This window comes from Cnephaeus nilssonii (genome assembly GCF_951640355.1).
Source record: "Cnephaeus nilssonii genome assembly, chromosome: 8".
NCBI lineage: Eukaryota > Metazoa > Chordata > Mammalia > Chiroptera > Vespertilionidae > Cnephaeus > Cnephaeus nilssonii.
Genome location: NC_137079.1, coordinates 19168449 through 19189966, shown reverse-complemented (window position 1 = coordinate 19189966; position 21518 = coordinate 19168449). Strand labels below are relative to the sequence as shown.

Sequence of the window (21518 nt, the reverse complement as noted above, 5' to 3'; positions counted from 1 at the left end):
AGTGGCAGGAAAGGGAGAGAAATCCATTCTGTTTGTCAGCATATTGGAGTAAAAATTAAAGTGACAGTGTTTTTGAGAGAGCTAAATGCTTAATTCTTTTAAGAAACACAACTAAAGTTATCAGGCTAAGCCAAAAAAGGAGGGTATAAACCTATTTTCAATTGTTACATTTTATTTATAACATTAGAATTACTAGAAAATGGATCTATATTATATATTGTTAAGAATTTGCTAACCTACTAATCAATGCATGTAAACTGTTGGCATTTATAGCTCTGGAATTCTAAAAACTTGATACTACAAGACATTTCAACTTTTCTGTACAAGAATAAACATGAAAATGTGAACCACTTATCATTTGTCTGGAACTGATAGCTTATTATCTAACAGTATATTTACTTCCCCCTTTCTATGCCATTTTGAAAATAATATTTTCCAATTCTCATCCTATTCAAGCAGTTGTCTGCATTCAATAGCCAAGTTTTACCCAGCTCAATTTGCCAATGAATTGAAACATTTTAATGTTGAGCAATTATAATTATGCAAAAATCTCCTGCAACACAGACTGAAACTTTACCATATTCAGCCTGGGTTAGCTTTGCATGAGTCTGTTTGCTGCACATGTGATAATCTCTTTGAAATAAATTAATAAAAATGGTTATTTACTTCTTGTTTCCACTGGTGAAGTGATATTAATTAATTTCACCAAAGCTCAGAAGTTTAATTTAATCTCCTTTGTTCTCATGTTAATTGCTTTGAAGAAGGTTAAGCAATTGATTGAGACAGGAACCTATTTCAAAAGCCTTGTATATAATGAGAGTATTTCTGAGCACTCATTAAACCTGACTTCCATATAATGCCAGGGATGAGCACTTTAAAGAACCTTTAATTGGACTCAGAGTGAGAAAGTCTATAGGAGTTGTTTCAAACAAGACCAGTAGAAAATAAAATCTACCTAATTTAGGCTATAGGCCAATAGCCAGAATACCTGATACCGACAGCACTCTTAGACAAGTTATTTTTTGTCTCTGCTTCACAGACCTGTAGTGCATTCCCCGTGATGGCCTGCCCTCCGCCCTTGTAAGCAGTCCCTTTCAGATAGGTGACTTAGAGCATTAGCTGAAAAATAGTGCAATGAGATTTCCATGATGCACTGTTGTAAAATGTGAATTTATGCTCCACTTGATTTTTTAAAATGTCAATATAATTAAATGTATAAAATTGATTTAACTAATATGTATGGCTTACCTCTACAGGAGATAGGGTAGTATTTGTGTATAATATAGGGTGACCAATGTGGAGAAGACCATTAGCTTAGAAGATTTTTGTAAATATAATGTGAATTGAAAAGATAAGTTGACATAGCAGAAGACAGCGAAGTCTGTATTTCTTTGTTAAGGACAGGTGTGACTAGGTATAATCAACATAGGGAAATAGTTTATCCTTGGAGGAAGCAAGTTTTAATGAGTGTTAGAACTGTGTTTAACTTCATATGTTACTCTATGTACTTCACAGTTACTCTGTGGTGGAGGGGGGTGAGGGGGGAGGGTGATTCAGGAGAGAAGCTGATAAATTCTGTTTTTAGTTACTCAGTCTCAAGGCCTGCAAGGCAAGTGAAAACTGCTTGAGGAAGTACTTTTAAAGTATCTGGGAGAAATTCCACAGAATATAAATGATTGAATGAAATTCTTATAATATATTAAGACTCTGAAGGACTCATAACTTATTTTAATAGTTATTTATAATATTCATGCTACAGAGAGATGGCTAGATTATACATGTTGCTCAAATGATCTAATTGGAATACATAACAAAAAGAAGCTAGACGATATTAGGGGAAGAGTCAGAGTAAGTGTTTGCTAATACGTTTCAAAATTATTCACCTGTGAGAAGATGATACGACCAATGAACTACAAACTTAAGGATTGTCATGTATTTCAGATATGACTTAGTCTCCCTTCACATTCTTCAGGTTAACACAAAAGCCATTCATTAAAAATTTATTTCCTGAGGACCTAGCACTGGCAAAGAACTGTGTAGATGGTGAGAGTATAAGTAAGACCAAGTCCCTATATTTTACAGAACTTACATTAGATCCAAGGAAACTTGTTTCATTAATATAATTAATCGTAACTGACTTGACTATCTCCACTCAGATAGACTGACATCAACAAAGGCCTAGATTCCATATTTACATTCTGTTTCTCTTAAGTGGTAAGTGAAAGACATGTGGAGCCAAAAAGTTGGAACAAAGTTAAATGTTCACTGCTTTTGTTCTTCCTGGCAATGCCACATCACAGGGACTGAGGCTAGACATTGTTCAGGCACGTGGCACGAGCTGAGACCTCAATATATGCATATGTAATAAAACCATAGGTAATATTGATTAAGTGTCAGCCATTGTTCAAGTTTACAAAATCCTATTCATATACATCACCTCATTTCACCTTCACAAAAGAAGTATATTTCAATCTATAAGTGACAAAAATGCTAATATTTAAATAGATTGCCACAGTGCAGACAGTCACAAATACACTGTGGCAGTCAAACAAGAGTAGACTTGTTTCCTGTAGGTGCCTGACTTACTGTCTCCACATAGAAATGAAGCACATGGGAGAAAATACAGGACCAAATAGTTGTTGTTTTTTTACAATATGTTTTTATTGATTTCAGAGAGGAAGGGAATGGGAGAGATAGAAACAGTCATGAGAAGGAAACATTAATTGGCTGCCTCCTGCACAACCCTCCTACTGGGCACCAAGCCCACAACCTGGGCATGTGTACTGGCCAGGAACCGACCTGGGAAACTCTTGGTACATGGGACTAAGCTCAACCAACTGAGTCACAATAACTGAGCCTAGTTGTTGTTGTTTTAAAATCTATTGTCAAAACCCATCATTTAAGATTACAACTTGCCATTTTATTCTTCTAACCTTTCAAAAGGAAATGCTAGAAGGGTAAGAGTAGATGACAGTGAGTTGCACGACGTAACCATTTTTTAATTACTGGTTATGTACTGTCATTCATTTCACAAATATTGTTTAATCTATTCAACTGTAGATAAACTATAAGGCTTCAGATTCTATTATAGCTGTACTTAGAGATGTCAAACCTGATAAACTGGTAGATAAACTCTCTATTCTCCCTCTCACAACAGTGCCACATATATTATTATAATTAAATTAATTGAAAACTTTATGAAGCTGTGAAAGCGATTTTACTTTACAGGGTATGATATACGATCAAATCTCACAGCCTAGACAGTGGTCCCTGTTCAGGTGCTGAGATCAGCTGGCTGCTTTAAGATAATTCGCTTTGTGGTCTGCCTGACACTAAACTATTTATAAGATATGTTTTTGGTTTTTGTTTGTATTAATTATATGGGTATATACTATGGTCATACTGGGTGCCTATTCTTAAACACAATTGAATCTTAACTTTTAAGTTCAGTGAGAATACTTTTTCACATTCTTGTTCTATAAAACAAATAATTGCTTTATCATTTATGGCTAGTTATAAAGGGAAAAAAGAGGTCTTTCTGTCCACAACCTATGAAGAGGGGGAGAGACGGGTACCAGAAATACTGTGGTGCTTTACAAGTTCTGTTTCCTAGCTTAACAATCTCAGAGAGCAGAATGATTATATTGTAATAATAGCTGTTATTGTTTTGTTTATTATTTTAAGGAGTATAACAGAAGACTGATACTATAAAGGTCAACATAGTAAGATGTATCATTGATAAAAAACACTATGAAAGTGAAAAAGTGCTTTTTAAAATAAAAAAATGCACTATATAATCAATTATATACCTATGATATATGTGAATTCCATTCTATAATATACCACAAGTTATTTAACCAATAAATGATGGACATTCAGATTTATTTACAGAGTATAGCTGTTATAAACAGTAACATAAATGTGGACTGATTGTTTAAACTGGAATTTGTCTCTAATATTTTTCATGTAGGATATTCTCAAAATGAGAGAATACAGGAGGTCTAGCAGAGTGATGAGATCAATATAAAAAATGATTGACAGTTTTAAAAAGTAGAAGATGAAAATCAGATATTGGAATAGGGTCAGAAAAAATGGTTCTAGTTTCAAGGCAAGCAGAGGAGGTCTTAATTCAGAAAATTAAGACACAGACATGACAAGGCACCTCTACCAAGTACAATTTGGTGCCAAAAGGGAATTTGGAAAAGTAATGTGGAAACCAATTTTTTTTTTCAGTTCAAGTGTATATGATGACTTTCTAATCTCATAAATATATTTATATCACATCAATTTGCTTTTTATTCAATTAACGAACCAAATAGTTATTTGAATAAAAGCTCTTTAAATTTATTTGTAGAAAGATTTCAGGGAGTCCATCTTAATACATTCATTCTTTAGGAATTCATAACATTTTGACAGTATTAGTTCCTGCTTTAGGATTTTCTTCACATTTAATCAAAACAAGAAAAAAAATACCAAGAAATTAGTAATGCGTATATAGGTGTGCGTATACTGTTTAATATTTTAAAAGCATTTTAAGATGAAAAGCAACTTGCTGATTCTGAAGATGACTATATTCCATATATTCTATTGGAGCTTTTTAATTAATTAAGGCAAGAGTTTCCCTATAGTGTTGACCTAAAGCCATCCCCAGGAAACACCTCATCCACCCCTCTCATTTGTACAAAGGCTCTCTGATGGAAGATGCCTGGAACAAAGACATTCCTAATCAAATCAGCCTCTGCATTTCCGGAGAAGGCCCCACATGTCAGTCCTGCTAAAAGGCAGAAGGAACCCTAAAACAGAATCCATTTTACTAAGATGAGGACGAACAAAGGAAGAGGTAAGGAAAGCAAAATAATCCCTGGCCTTTGTCACTGAGCTCTCTTCCAACATCCTCTCGTCCAAAAAGTTAAACTGGACCATTCAAGGATGAGTGTTTTTTTAATGGAAGAACAAAGTAGCATAAAAACAAATGCAACCAGTGGTCATGAGAGAAGGAGTGGTAATTACACACACACGCTTTCTAAGTCTATTGTTATTGTAAGTCTCCCATAACCGCCCCAGCTCTTGGGACAACCACAGAAAGCCTGGGCCTGCGCTGCCCTCCTCTCATTGCAAAGAGACATATGACTGTAAGCAAACCACAAACCTCTCTGGGCCTCTCCTCTCTTGGGTAAAACAGCTTTGGTCAGGTTCCCTCCCTCAGCAAATGCTCTCTGAGCCCTCTCACTGTGCTACAGAGTAACATAGAGTGCTTCAATATTTTTAAGATGCTAACCATATACAAACTTCTGGATTGTATTTAGAAGCATTTTTGTTGGCTCAAAATTGAATGACTATACAGCTTCCAATCCTTCCTTTTTCTTGGCCCTCAAACTGGAACACAGGTCAATCTCAAACCCCACTTCCTCAAACCCTAAATACACCTGCACTTGATCACAAGGCCGAAGCAGGTCAAGTCTGTGCTGGAGTCCTGTGGCATGATTAGTATAGCAAGGCCGACAGGAAGGAGCTTCCAACATGCTTTCATAGAAAAGGAAATCCTTCCAAATTCACAGGGATACTCGGTCCCATAATAAGTCAATATAAAGAGTTCAGGTGTTTAAAATCAAATGCACTTCAGAACTGATAACCAGTTTAAAATAGTCTAATGTGTCGGTCATCAAAGTCAATCAGTTTGCGTTGATGATTAAAGATGAGAGAATATCTTTTAAATGATCAAACAGGTTAAGGAAAGAAGAAATAAGACAATTCTCTCTTACTGTAGTTAACAGCATCCTGTAGCCAAGTACTTACTTCATCTTCACAAACCCATAGTACTATTGGAAGCAGGGACTGTTTTAATGTGTGATAAGGACATTACATTTATCAGTATGTTTCCCTAGGAAATTCTATTTTTCACAAATTTGACTAAATTCATAAAAAAGCCCCCACATACCACTGTTTTGATCGTTACCCCCTAGATGACAACTAAACGGAGGAATAATCACCTAAAGTTTGGGTGACATTTCCAGAGCTTCTCCTGCAGTAAGTCTGTTCAAAGCCAAGGTGGAAGTGATACAATATGGACAGGAAACCAGGCTCTCATTTTTTTTCCCTTGAAAAATGTGAAAATACTGCTTCTATTTGCAAGTTTGAAAACCAAAGGTGAAAGTCGATAGATCTAAACTGAATCCTCTCCCATAGTGTAACCCAGAGAGGTTTTTCACTGCGGTGACTAGTGATTTCCATTTCTTCTCCTCCGCACAGGGCACAGAGGGCGGACTTTGTGATGCAAAGAACAGGCAGGCTCTGCGCACCTTGGATTTTGAAGTCTCTCTGGAACACAGTGCCCACAATTTTACAAAAGTTTACATATTCCATATGCATAAAGGGGGAGGAAGTAGCATTAAATACTAATTTCTAAGCTAAAATGTTGAAATTACACTACTGTTTGGACCCTGAGGAATTCTGGTGCAAAAGAACTGTTTACAAAAGGAGTTCCCTTTCAAGAAATACAAGATCAAGCTCAGACATCAGGCAAGAAGGAATAAAAAAGTGGAATTCTTACATCACTGAATGAATTCTAATTCAAATGGGAGCACGTGTATTAATAGAAAATATTAAATATTCTAATCCCATTAAAATAGTATACTCAACTTCTTGCTTAAGCCTTTTCTTTTTATGCAATGTTTTAATCACTAGAAGTATTCTTATTATACTTATTTTTACTCTGATTCTAAAAATAATAACTTGCTTAATAATATTAACTTAGGAATCACTGCTTTACATAAACAACTAAATGAGAAATGTTCCTAGCATTAACCTTTATACCTGCAACCATGCTATAGTTGATCCAGCTCCAGTATCAAAGGTTTGTTTGTGAACAGTGTGAGTATAAATTATATTGCCTGTTTCCATTTACCAGCTTTGAAAAACGGAGTAAAAGTAACAACATATAACAACATATTGATTGCCTCTTTAATCCTAAAATATTCATTTCCCGAGAACATAGCACATATATCACTAAAATTACATGGATGAGAGAGCCACAAATTGAGAATGTTATTATTAATAGTCTGCCAAAATCTTGTATTAACTGTAGTACTTCAGAGTTCTTATTTTGAATCAACTGAATGAACTAACTTGATGAATTTAATAAATATATAGCTTTGTTTGAATGTTTCATAAAAAAAAATTAACAATGATTTTGTAAAAATATTTTCTACTTGCTTTTGGTAATAATTGTATAACCACAAGCTGAGAATTCAAACATAGCATCACTAACATCAAAGAATTCAAAAAAGCTAAGTAGTATGCTCTATATACTACACACAGATTGTGTACTAGAATGGACTAACTAAAATTCAATATGTAATTCTGTAAGTAATTGCCATATCAAAATGAATCTCACTACATAAGTTACTGGTGCTTATTTAAGAAGATATACATCAGCAAAGGACTTTGACTCATCAGAAACAATGAATAATGTGAATAAAAAGTAAATTAAAAATGCCCTTAAATTCTGTATTCTATCAATTTTAATTTTTACACCAGGGGAAGAACAATTAATATTATTTAATTAAGAGGGTCTATCAGGAAAAACTAATGACTGCTTCCTGGAAATTGAAACATGAGTCACTTCCTGTGATAAATTTACTGACTGTACATTACGAAGTATATATAGACTTAGTAGGACACAAAAAAAATACACATTAAATAAATGCATGTTCTTGTCATTCAGAAATACATTAAATTACTAATGTGTGCAAAATAATTTCCTTCCTTTCCTACATTCAATTAGTCCTGTAGAATTTTTTTTTTTCGTAGTCTCTCTTATACCTATGGGCTTCTTCCCACTCTCTTGCACCATTCAGACTATGATTATCATCATCATCATTCTTCTTCTTATTTTAATGTCTGAACCATCAAGTTTCTTCTGCTCCATCAATTTCTTCTAAAGGAGAGACAATAATAGTGCCAGCTCATGTTTTTTATGTGTTTGTTTAAAGATTGAATAACACATGTAAAACATTGAGCAACCAATACATCCTTAGTAAATGCATGCTTTCAACAAATTCCTTCATGCCAATCAAACTGGTCTACTCACTTTGTGCCTAACATGCTTGTTTTACTCTTGGCTCTAGTAATGCCTTTCCTTTAACCTGAAATACCTACATCCATCAGAATTCCAGCAGAATTATACATATAATTTTTCAATGCCCACCTTGTTTTCTTCATCCCTAAACTGAACTAAACTAAGCACCATCTTTCAAGTCTTCCATTAACTGTTCCCTTCTTGATGCAGCCTATGCTGATCATTCTATTTAAATTCACCATGCTTCTCCCTCAACACCTTGACCAGCTTATACCGGCTATTGTCCCTATACAACTTAACATTTTCTAAAATAGTTCATTATTTACTTACTTATTATCCTGTTTTCTGTTTTCTGCTTTTAGAGATAAACTCCTGGAACAAAGCGTACTGAACAGGCACTCAATAAAGAATATAGAAAGTTGGGATAAATGAAGTTCTTACAGCTCTAAACAATTATTTAATGTAAGGTAGCACGGGATACTGAAAAAGGTACAAAATGAGGTGGCATCTGCATTTTTCAGACCAGTCTCTGTTTCCTACTAACTATGAAAATATGTAAGGCCTAATCATTTCACATTTCTGTATCTTGGTTTCCTCAGGAGTAAAGAAAAATATTTTGACCAGCTTATCTATACAAGCTCCTAAATCTTTAAAATGTTAATGGTTCTGCTGTGATCCTATTTAATAAAATTTAGATACTTCATAATCACTACTATCTCATCAGGGACAGCACCAATCATCAAGTTAATTTATGGACTACATCTGGATAACAAGCCAATTTCTGCTTCACAAAAATGCTAGCATTATGGAATCCAAAGCTTTTGCAGCTGTTCTTCAACAACTAAGGGAAGTTCATTGTCAACCTGTGGACATGCACTCCATTTTATGACAGAGTAAGGAGTTAAGGTGTACTCCAGAAATGAAAATGAAATAAAAATAATTTCTATTTTGTGAATCATAAGATTTCCCAAATCAATTTTGCAACAGATTCAATAAAGCACATTGACTAATTTTGTAGAGTTCATATGTTCAAAAAATAATGTCCTATTAGATACTCTGATCAAGTCTAAAGATTTACTAACCCCATTCTACATGTAAGGAGTAACAATGAAGAATTAAAACATCTGGAAACTAGACTTAGGCCCTCTAAATCTAAGCACGAAGAGAACAAAGTAGTTATTCTTACTCTTCATCTTCATTCACATCTCATCCTGAACTCTGCTGATCCAAAACACAGGATGAGTCAGGTTTGATAAGCAAAATGTATGTCACCAAAACTTAGGCATTTTCTCAAGGAGAGAACTTTACTCAGAGACACTTTATCTTTTATATAAATGTTTAACCTACTGAAAACTTGATTTACAAACCCCATTGGATATAAGAACTGTAAATTAAAAGGAGTGTAAAAACAGTTTCATTAATATATACTGCTTGCAAAGTAACTTCATAGCTGAAAGCAGGTAATATCTAAATATATCATAAATATTATCTAGTTCTATGTGGACTCTGGCAAGAAATTTATCATCTTTGAGCCTGTTTCTCTGTGCTAAAAGAAAATATTAGGCTTAAATTGTCTCTATGATGTCTTAAAGTTCTGAAAATCTAATTGTGATTATGCAATAACCCAGCATAGGTTTAAAATATATATGGGTCTGGGGTTAGAATTTCTAATAACTTAATATGTCCTAATGAGATCACAGTATTCAATAAAATTATAATCCACTATGTCCTTAAGATACCACAGTAGTCAACATTATGAAGATTCTATTTTCAATAAGTCCCATTTAGCAAGAAGCACTGATTATTAAAAGAATTCAATAAAAAATGAACAAAATTAAAGTTTCAAGGTGACAAATGATCACTGACTTAGAAAACTCAGCAATCTAGAACAATTAATTTTCCAAAAACTTTGAGAAGCCAAAGACTTACTATACTGATACCAATGTTTTTATGTATAGTTTTCTGAATAGGTGGTGGATATATAGGCTATAGGCTATGTGTACCTCAGCTTCCACAGTGCAGATCAGCTAAAAATCACAGAAATACGAAACTGAACTTCCTGGGCAGGGGTTACTTTAAATATCTCCCTGTTGTCACTGAAGTAGAAAGATAAAAAGACTAAAGTGATTATTTTGTGCAATGTTTTTGTTTTCTATGTAAACCAAAGTCTTCCCAGATCACATGACATTGTTTTTTCTCCACTTTTTGAAAAATCATGAGTTGTGGGATGGAAAAAATTTGTAAAAATCCAGCTTGTTTTAAGGTTTAGAGTAAAGAGTAATCGGCGTTGCAACACTGAATGCTGCCACTGATCATTCTTAAGATTTGCTTCGTAGGCAATACTTAGCATCATGTAACAGTCAATGGATACTGATCCCTTTTGCTCCCAGAAGAGCAGGCAATTATGACCCAGGAAGCTCCACCAAGGGATTACAACAAATGCTAACAAGAGTTCAATTCCACTGTCCTTAGATCATTCCATTTATTTATGGAGCTTTTACTGCATGGCACAAACATACTTCATAAAACAAATACTTCCTGTTACTTAGCAAAGGAAGAGGCAACATTGAGCGTCATCAGGCTAATCGTGGTCAAGTCTGCGGTTAAGGCCTCACTCACTCTTCCCCCAACCCATCTGGTGAGAAACTACAGGTCGGGGCCATCCATCTGCTCCATAACCTCTGATGCTCCAGGACACTGGCTTCAGAACAGAACAGAACCAAGGAGGAACGTGCTGTGACATCACTGGAGAAGAAGTGATGGTGGGGTAGGAAATAGCAGCCTAATGAAGAAAAGTTACTGTGGGATAGCAAGTGAGAAAGTAATAAAGGGAGGGAGAAGGGAGGAAAGCTGTATAAATAAAATTATATCAGTATCTGCAACCAACATCGATACCAAAGTTAAGACTTGAGAGTCGTAGTACATTTGTTTGCCTATAAAGTACCTTTTCTTTCTAGGGGCAACTATCATTGTCTTCAATGTTGCAATCTTCTTCCTTCAAAATGCATACAGAGTGTCCCCAAAAATGTATACACACTTAGCCAACAGCTCAGTCAATGGTTTTTTTTCTTTTCAGATTTAACCCATTATCATTAATAATTATTCAGAGTGTGTATACATTTTTTGGGACACCCTTTATAAAAGTGCAAATACTTGTTTTAATTTTAAATTATGAGTTTTTAAAAGACAATGAGTTATAGAGGAGACTTTTTATTAGATGATTACATGAGTGTTAAATTCTGTACTAACTTTTGCTAAAAATAGTTAGTAAATGTCCCCTTTCACTGGGATGAGAACACCCCAAGAAAGGCAGTTCAAATACTCAAGTACATATCACTGAAAATTATCGTATAGCAAGGCTCATCTTGTCATACCATATTTTTTATAAAAATACTTTAAGTTAGGATGATTTCTATTATATTTCATAAAGTTTTATTGGGTCTAGCAGCTTATTTCCACTGCACAGTCAGGAAAGACTATACCCAGGTAAAATTTGTCCTAGATTGTTGTTATCCAATATTTTTCCCCTCAGAAGTGACGGCCTCATTGCTCCAATATTGATTCAGAGTTCAATTTCTTCAGTGAGTTTTCTGTACTTGAATTAGTAACCTTCAAGATGACCAAAGCACAAAAGTTTTCACACATTTCTAGTACTACTAGGCTAAAGAATAAATAAGTGTAATTATGCTGATTAATGTACATATTTGTAACTTATAAGCTCTAACAAATTACATCTCTATGTAAGGAAAGTTATAAGATGTGCAACAAAACTACCAAAGCCCCTTAGAAGTGCCTATATCCAGAACAGCATGGCTTTTTTTCTTTTTGTAGAATTGTGACCAATAATATTTCCACTTAATTGTAACAGAATCTCCAGTATATATTTGAGGTACAATTATTCTCTACTTACATAACATATTTTTCTTTTACTTTTTAAAAGCTTCTAACAATTAGACATGAGCCAGAGTTTTGTTTGTTTGTTTTTAAACTTATTGATAAACAATCTTTCCCTCTATACTTTAAATAATTTTATTTACCCAATTAAAATATACTTTTTATTGATTTCAGAGAGGAAGGGAGAGGAAGAGAGAAATATCAATGATGAGAGAGAATCATTGATCGGCTGCCTCCTGCACGCCCCATACTGGGGATTGAGCCCCAAACCCAGGCATGTGCCCTGACTGGTAATCGAACCGTGGCCTCCTGATTCATAGGTCAACGCTCAACCACTGAGCCATGCTGGCCGGGCTATTTACCCAATTTTATTTATCAATTAATTATCATTTCCCCTTTTATTTAGGATATTATGTGTATGTATTATATGTATATTTACAAAATTAAAATAACTTCTATGTTTAATCTGACTCATGTAAAATTACTCTATGTAAATTGTTATTTCCATGGGTTTTGTGAAGTGCCGAAAACAGCTAAATGCCTATCTTTTGGAGTCTGGAAATCCTAGTATGAAACAATGAGAAGAGTTAGAACATAATTTTCATTCAGACCAAGAAGAATACATGATCTTTCCAGCCCAAGTTTTCCCAGGCACTACATCTAAACTATATGAATTCCTTTCCCTTATCCCAATTATGAGGATTAACTTTATTTCTATCCAATCACTTCTCATGTGACTAATATAGGAACCCAAGTCTTTATTCAGAACTAAATAACTTAATGGCAGAATCAAGACTTTCTCTGGACAGTGTAATAAAAATTCCTTGGGGGTATTTTAATATTCTTGTTCTTTAAGCCAAAAGAATAAATAGAGAATATGACTGAAAAATGAAAACAAAAATATTTACCACTATTGGCTTTCTAGAATCTTAAAACTAATCTTAATTTTTTTTACATTCTAATAGAGTTATGTACCTATTTTCCACTTAAGAAAGTGTTCTTACAGAACCAGACAGATATTGCTTTTCCAACCACTCCAATGGTTTGTTTAAACAGTGCTGCAGAGTCCAACATGAATCACCCAAAGTTACTCAACTTGTTGGGAGCAGAGTTGGGATTTGTGTCACATTAAGATGTAGGACATTGCTGGCAAGTCTTCAGTGTTCAAAATACTAGAAGAGGAACATACTAGGAGATAAACAGAGGTGGCGGTCAAAATATGAATAAAATGAAGGTAAGGAGAAGAAATGCTGAATTCAGAGAGTATATGTTTAGGAATTAAAAAATTAATTCAAGTTGAATTGTGCAACTAAATTCTTAAAATCCATTAGAACATAAGCTCTCTGAGGACAAGGACTTTTACTGTGTTTCATTGCCATATAACCCATCTCGAACCGTGCTTGGTGCATAGAAGGTAATAAATATATACTCATTGGATGAAGAAAAAGAGGAAATTATAGAAGAGAATCACTAACTTATGAAAAAATAAAAAAATGGAAACATGAGCATAAAAGTAAGATATGGTGTAGTTTATCGTTTAATAGAAAGTCCAATAGATTCAGTGGACAAGAGCTATATTCCGAATCCTTAGGGGCTTCTACCTTTTTAGACAAGTCATAACTTTTTATGCCTCTGTTTCTCAATTTACAAATGATCTCTTCCTTCATGCTTTAAAATGATACTATGAGTTGTTATTAAAAGAGAAAGGTAAGCAAGAACGAACAAAGACATGTGATTTGGGGCATAATGCTTTTCTGGGAATGCAGAAATGCTGATTTGCACAAACATGTAAAGGAGTCAGCAGAGAAACTGGCATGAAGCATACTAAAAAAAAGAACAGGGAGAGAGAAAGAAGAGGAACAAAAGTTTGAATTTACTGCACCAGTAACAATTAGTACACTGTTCAGTGGCTGGAGACATTTTCTTTTGTACGTATCTTTGCAGTACGTGTAAATACTCTTCGGTATTAAAAGGCAATAAACTTATCTGAGAGAAAAGACAGGTGAAGATGCTTTGATATCTTAGAATACAATGAAATATTGATACACAAAGCCAAAATGGCCTAATTAGAAAAATAAGAGATATTTAAGATAAAATTGAGAGGGTGGGAAGGTAGATGAAGGGGGAAAACTGATCTAAACGGAAAAGGAGAAACAAAGTGGGATGTGCAGAAAGAGGTGAGCCACTTGGCCATCTGCTACATGGCAGGAAAGAGCTGATCCTAGACAACCCAAGATGGTTTCAAAAGCAAGCTGAACATTGTATGGCTGGTCAAATTAAAAGCAAAAAAAGACCACCTCTACTGAAAAGTGTATAAGCCCAAAACAAGAAGGCGAAAAGAACATTGAATTTTAATATTATGAACTATACACGCTTGACCAGTGGTCTCACTTTAAGTGCTTCCCTAACTGTAGATCAGATACCAGAATGAGTCTCTAGGTCTAACTCTCTATAACAGGGAAGGGAGGATAGGAGATAGGTCACTAATCTGCTCTCTACTCTTTGGATGTCACCAAACCTTTCAGAGTTTGTGAATTCCAGTAAACGAATTTCACGAACTCTTTCAGAGTCTGATTGCCTCCTCAGTAAATTTATAAAATAATTTGTGTCCAATGGAGGATCTTTCAGTTTCTTCTAGTTTTTAATGTCCTGGGGCTTAAAATAAGTATGGTCAAAGTGGAGAAAAATTATTTGAGAACACCATTCTGAAATACCAATAAGAACAGTTGCAAGGATCTAGAAGAATCTATTGGGCTAAAAATGAAGACCATTTTAAATTGAAGGGAAGAAATCCTTTGATAAATTGAATGAATCATGTTGAGCTTTGCAAACAGTAATGATTCATATTGTCACTGAGGTCACAGTGGTTTGCCATGCAACCCAATACAAAGATTTAAGACAAAACAAAACAAATTTGGCCTAAGATGAAAATACCAATACATTCTTGTATCCAAGAGTCTGTTGTCAAGCAGGCTGTCCCAAGCAGAAATACATTTTCTTTCAGGACCAGAGTTTCCTGGTTGCAATTTAATTAATCAGCTCTTTTTATAGTAATCTCAAGTTTGCAATCTTCCAATCAGTTCTTTCCAGACAAATAGAGGGTAGGAAAAAATTTAAAGCCCAGGCAAAATAATCCTACAAATGAATGGTTCAAGTGTTATGTGACTTGCTAAAAAATAACAAAAAATAACTTATCATGGTGATATAATGAGTGTGGTAGTGAAAAACCACCAATCACACAGAGAAAATACAGAATTACATGTATTTTCCAGCCCTATATTAGAATCCTTAAGATATATATGTATGCATAGTTTAATGTGGTGAAAAACGAAATTATATTACCTTATGAAAGAAATACCCATTTTAGGAAAGCTGGCATAGCCACTATATCTATAGGCAATTTAAAATGCTATTTTGCCCTTTATTATAATGAAGACTAAGGATGTTTTTATTTTAAAGAAATCAGGGAGGAAGGGAGTAATTCTAGTGTTTCTAGGATAAAACCCTAATACTAATGGGTAAATTGGTTTGGGAAATAACACAGCAGACACAATTACTAGGATTGTCTCTCCTCCCCTTTCTCAGGCTCCAGGATAAAGAAGAATCAATTAGCTCTCAACAGACTATGACCTTGAAGGTTACAGCTCTGAGCATAATGTGCTGAATATGCTGAGACAGATAGAAGAGGGAGAAACTCCTAAAACCAATGAAGAGCATATTTCGGATACGATAATGTCATTTTAAAATATACATGATGATGCTTAGTTCATGTCAAAAGCATGCATGATGAAACGAAAGCTCCAGTTCTTTCTGTGACTAAGCAATACTTTCTTAGATGAAAAGGAAAAAAATGAAAGAGATTACAAAAGCACAAAATTCAGTTCCAAGCCTTTTTTTTTTTTCCTTTGCTTCCCTTTAGTTGATGGTTACAAGCTTTTTTAAACAACCAACATGACCACTTATGATTGTCTGCAAACAAAGCTCCAAGGACCAACCTTTAACAAAAAAGACTCACAATTTTTGAGATACGAATCATTTGTCTTTAGGCACTACTAAAAAAAATTAACACAGAGTTTCCCACACAGAAAACCATATATGCTGTACAGTGTTCACCAACTGTCCATCGCTAACTTTCCAGGAGAAAACTACTTCCCAGACTGCGTTTCCAGGCTTATTTCCAATGCACTTCCGAAGGTGCAGCTGTGCATCGGGCCGGCACTGGTCACTGTGATGCTTTTAGGCAGCACTAAATCTTTTCCACTCAATGCAAATGCCAGAAAATCAATGCCCTGGCTTGCAAAAAAAAAAATGTTTAAAGAAACTATATGGAATGTATAATGTACTAAAACACTTAACAGAATAATTTGCCTTACACATTCATTTCTCATAAAGTCACCATATACTTTTTGATAGGTCCTAGATCAGGAAAATGTGCTGGATGTTTCCCTTTGTTTGCTTGTTTTCTTCCAATGACAAAATTACAGAATTTAGCTGACAAGTTTTTCCAAAGGCTTCCTATTCCTTTACTGGGCCAGTAAACCTATGCGGCCCCGTTTCAAGTCAAGACAAGTTTAAAATGCTCAAGACAAAGGAGTAACCTTGTCCTCTCGGTGAATTTTGCTTCTCCTTGCAGGATCTGTACTTGCTTTTTATAGCCTGTCATTTCATCTGGGTATTATTTCCCGGTCACTTTGCCAGGTGGGAAGAGGCGGTGAATGCAGTGATGTCTGTCAGACCTTTAATGATGCTTCAGGGATTTGATAAAGATACAAAGCAGTGTCTGCAGAAAGAGGCTTCTTCCCTAATTACACCTGAAAAACAAGCCTCTCTCTCTTTTTTTTTAAACCTTTGCCAGTGAAACTGGTGTGTAAGAAACAGTCTGGAATCACAAGCAGAAATCAAGTTCTCCTGTGTTTCTATAACACACGGGCTCTACCTCATCCTGACCATAATGTCTGGAAGAGATATTCTTTATTCTTTATTACTATCGAGAGGGAAGCAGAAGGAGGAGTATTTCATCACTGAATCCTTATCCTCAACTCACCTTTAACTCTAAGAGATTTCACGTACGTTACTAAGAACCAAGTTCTCTGATCTTTTACACTGTTCTACTAAGGACATATTCATCAATGGAAAATAGTGATAGGAGATAAACAAAAGTAAATTAGAAACATTTTTAAAAAGCAATAGAAAACTCTTCCCTTTTCTATTGATGTTTACAACATTCTGACTAGTCATGGTTTCATCCTTGTCAACTTTCCATTAGAGAGCATTGCGATGAGCCAGGGCAAGCAGCAGCATACTGTTCTGTATTGTTTTGAAAGCGTGGGCTCCCTCTCTCCCAGGTTATTAAGCTGGGCTGCTGCAACCTGACAAGCAAAGGACACATGCCTGAAAAACAGCGACGTACCTTACTAATGGGCCTTGTACTTTGTAATGACCGACAAGGACGCTACTTAAACATTTGATTACAGAAGACAAGAGCAATCTGGGAAAATCCTCTCATGCAGGATTGTATTATATCTTGAATAGAATAAGGCTGCCCCTAATAAGTGCCCAGTAACCAAAACTACAATCTGGGTAGGACACCAATCATCCGATGGCAGTGAGAGGTGAGCACTGTAAATGTCTAAAGACTTGATGCCGGATCGGGAAGAACCGATTGAAATACAGACGTGGGGAGAGGTGGTTAAGGAAGAAGAGATGGGGATGGAGATTGCTGAGAGGCAGAGGGGGACTGAAAGATGAAGAGAGGTAACGGGAAGATGATATGGGGGAAAGAAAGACACAAAATCATACTCACTGCTATATGGAAGTCACACTTACATGAATAAATGATGATCTGATATTTTAATTTCAAAAAAATGTTAGAAATAAATTGAATTTAAGTTATATTCAAGCATGACCTGAAGATGCTGAAGTTTGGGTCCCCCACCCCAGATTTAACAATCCAGCTAGAAGGAGTTGCTATTAGAGCACTGATTCATGCCAGCAGTTTGCCAGATCTTTTTACTCATCTCTTCAACGCCACCCGAAGCATCCCAGTCACATGATAGGCTTAAACCGAACCATGCAATTAGAGCGCAAGAAGAAAAGAAAACAGCTGCATGCTCTGGAGAACACTTTGTAGGACCTCGAGCCCACCCCCTGGCCTTTATTCACCATCACCTCTCTCTCTACTTACAAAGTTTAGGAGCAGTTTGGAGATTAGTTTCTGTTGTTTGTGGCTGAGTTGCTGACTTGGGTGTTCTCACCTCGGGGTTCCGAGTGGGGGGAGGGAAGGACGGTGCAGTGGACGGCAAGAAAGAAAAGGCAAAAACACGATTCTTCGGGGTGGGTACCGCGGACGGTTCAGAGGACACAAGAGCATTGTCAACTTGCAGTGTAACTTGAACCTCAGTTTCAGACTGAGCCCTAGAGACAGGTGAAGTGTATGCCTCAGATGCTACCCACACCGCTGAGGCAGCAGTTGGATCCAGAGAAATAATGGGGTCCTGGCCTAACCCCCCAGGGTCAAGGTGAGTGGGGGAGTCGTACTCAAATATCTTGTCCACAAAGACCCACTTGAGGCCGGCAATGCAGAGGCAGAGGCTGACCAGGCAAGCCAGAATGGGGACAATGCAGATCTTTTCCGAGTTGAGACAACCTCGCAGGCGCTCGGCTTCCAGGCAGACGCAGCAGGGCACCGCCAGGCCCACGAGGCCGGGGCTTCTCCCATCTTCAGTCTGGGTCTCTGGCATGTCTTCTGCTGCCGGAAGCCCATCCAGAGACGGGTCTGCACTCAGCTGAGTGGAGGGGCTGGAGGACCTCTCGGGGGCCCCCTCAGACATGTCTGGGGAATAGATCTCCATCGGCTCACCTCCAGAAGGCCTGGCCTCTCTCACGGTCCATTACCATGCAGAGCCCCCCCCAACCAAATGATACAGCATCTTACAGGGGGAAATCGATAAGTCGTCCAAGTCCAAGGCCATTATCACAAGCAAGAGGAGTTCAGGAGGCAGGACGGGGGCAGGGGGGAAGCCTCTAGCAACTACCAAATAAAAGTATATTGTAATTCTTTACCGCTGTTTTGGGGGGCCACTTTGGCAGTTCTTTTAAATGCTTCTCCAAACCATCCCGGCTGGTCCAGAGGACATGGGGCCAAAATAGAAACCCGGCTGATGGTGGGTCGATTAAGTAAACCAGTAGCCCAAACTGAAAGGCATGTTCCTCACCTCGAGCATCTGAAGCTGGTATCTGCTCAGATGGAGAAAACAACTGTCATGCAGGAGAAGTAGGAGCAGAAGCAGGACCAGCGCTGGCGGCGGCGGCGGCAGCAGCGGCGGCGGCAGGAGAGGCAGCAGTGACAGTAGCAACAGCATCCTGTAGTGTTAATGCGACGGCGGAACGGGGCTGAATCATTACAGAGCAGCAGGTGCCTGCCCTCCGAGCATCACTGCAAGCAGCATCCTCGCCAGGGACCCGAAGGGAAGAGTGCGGCCAGGAGGGGCGGTGACTCCCCTCCCCGCCCTGCCTCCGCCCTCACCCCCAACCACTCCTCTTTGTGCTTCTTGAGCGCTCATTCACTTTCTTCCTCTGCGGCTCTCCCTTTCTTCATAGTCTCTTGCTCTTCCTTTCCCCTCCTCTTTCAAAGACGTTCTCTCTCTCTCTCTTTGAGTCTCTTCCTTTTTCCTCCCTCCTCTCCCAGCCCCCACCCTCCTCTATCCGCACTCCAGAGCTGCTGGCTGGGCTGAGTAAGATCAGGATCCCCAGCAACACAGGACTGCCAGTGACTTCCTATTTTATCCAATTAGAAGGAATAAAGGCCATCAAATCAAAGAGAAGCAGGCAGGCACCAGTTAAGCTTAGTCCCCACGGCCCCCACCCCTTTTCTTTCTCTCTTTTTCTCTGCAAAAACCGCCCCAGCCTTCCACCCCCCGCCTTGTTTGCTTTCAGTCTTGCTGGCTCTTGCCTTCACCCACGGTTGGGTCAGAGAAAAGCCAGCGATCAATGCTTAGCAATCTAACAAAGCTGGGATAGGGTGGGGGCTGTAGGTGGGACCGTATGGGTTGGACCTGAGGCTTGGCAAAGTCTGATATCTGATTCCTCCCCAGAGAGGTAAGCTTTGCAACAGCAATTTCTCCTGCCTGCTGCTGAGAGCTCGCGTTCCTTCCCCAGCCCTCTAATAAGTTTTGTTCACCAAGAGGACTGTTATTACCGGATTTTCAACCGACAGTTAGGACGTTTTTGCTAACCATGGACAGCTCTGCCTCCAGCCCTTTGCATAAAGATTGTGTGAGACTTTGTAATGCCCAGTGCAAAGTGCTGAGTGTGTGCTGGAGGAGGGGGCTGCTGGAGGAGGGGGCTGCTGGGCACGGGAGAGAGGTTTATATATATATCCTAACTCCGGTCCCCTTTAAATTTCCATTTCCCTGTCCCACCCACAGCAGCCCTAGACTAATGGCAAGCTAATAAGAAACACTGGTAAGTAACAGAGCTACCCAGGGAGCAAAGGCTACCACTTCATTTTGAAATTAGCCTTCACTGTGACTCCACACTGCGGAGGTTTGAATTCCCTGGGCGAGGTAATGTGTACCACATGTCCACGGCTATAACTGCACTGCAAGAACTAAGCAGAGTTTTTTTGTGAGAGCATGCCTTTTGGGGTTAGGTTTCAGTAGCTTTACCTTAGATAGTTTCAATGCTGATTTTCCCCTATTTTAAAAGAGCAGTCGTTAGAAGACCAAAAGAAATGCACTATCCTTAACAGAGACAGGCTCCCTGAACTTGCCGATCATTACACATCAATGCACACAGTATGCATCTGGCCCTTTAACCCACGCTGTACTGTGACTGGACATTGAATGGTTTCCAAGGAAGCATTTTGCTCACCTATGTCAACAGGAGACTTAAAAAAGTTCTCTAAATCTATATTATATAACCATCATATGAGTCTCAGGAGCAATAAAATTTAAGGCTGGAGTCCTGAGGAAATCCGCTTTAAGCACATTCAATTTTGTGTAGTGCAGTCTTCACTGCTGTAGATTATTTTTCAGCTTTTAAGTGGGCATGGAATTAGAATATTATTATTTCTTTCAAAATGAAATGAGTCTGTAATTATAAAGTTAAAAGAATAATAACATCTTAAAATGTGTTTGCAGTACTATAGCTAACACAACAAATGCTCAAACTAATTTAAATAACCATGATTATGACTATGACAAGCTTATGAGCAAAATGAGCTATCCTAAAGTTCACCTGTGCATAACCTACACTTATATCCCAGTAACTGGTATCTTAAAATAATTATTATGCTTAAGTTCTAGCTTTAACTATTTGATTTGAAAGTAGTGAGAATTTTCTTAAGGATTCTAGCAATGGACATGAAACTTCACTCCATAGAAAATCTATATTGAAGCATTTACAGTATTCATACTGAGAGGTATTAAGATTTTAAGTATCAATATTCATGTAAATATTCAAAACCAATACAAGCAATGAATTGCTTATGCTAAGTTAGGGTAATTTATAATTCCTTTAAATATCACTCAGGCTAAATATGTGGCAC

The 21518-nt window shown here is 37.3% G+C and overlaps 2 protein-coding genes across 9 annotated transcripts in view; both read right to left on the bottom strand.

Moving 5' to 3' along the window:
- Positions 1–21518, bottom strand: part of NRG1 (neuregulin 1) — a gene marked incomplete at both ends in the record, with an annotated part of 981791 nt that overhangs the window by 90620 nt on the left and 869653 nt on the right. For 2 of the 8 annotated variants that reach the window (XM_079779288.1, XM_079779289.1), the window contains one exon: positions 18156–18822. The exons of the other annotated variants lie outside the window; for them this stretch is intronic. In XM_079779288.1, coding sequence (XP_079635414.1) covers positions 18156–18822 — 667 coding nt within the window. Of the gene's footprint in view, positions 1–18155; positions 18823–21518 lie in introns of those variants that run through there. 8 annotated transcript variants of the gene reach the window in all.
- LOC307104378 (uncharacterized protein) lies at positions 19144–19332 on the bottom strand (the record flags this gene model as incomplete). The annotated part of the gene is made up of 1 exon (XM_079779298.1): positions 19144–19332. The coding sequence occupies one exon, from the start codon at positions 19330–19332 to the stop codon at positions 19144–19146; it is 189 nt and encodes a 62-aa protein (XP_079635424.1).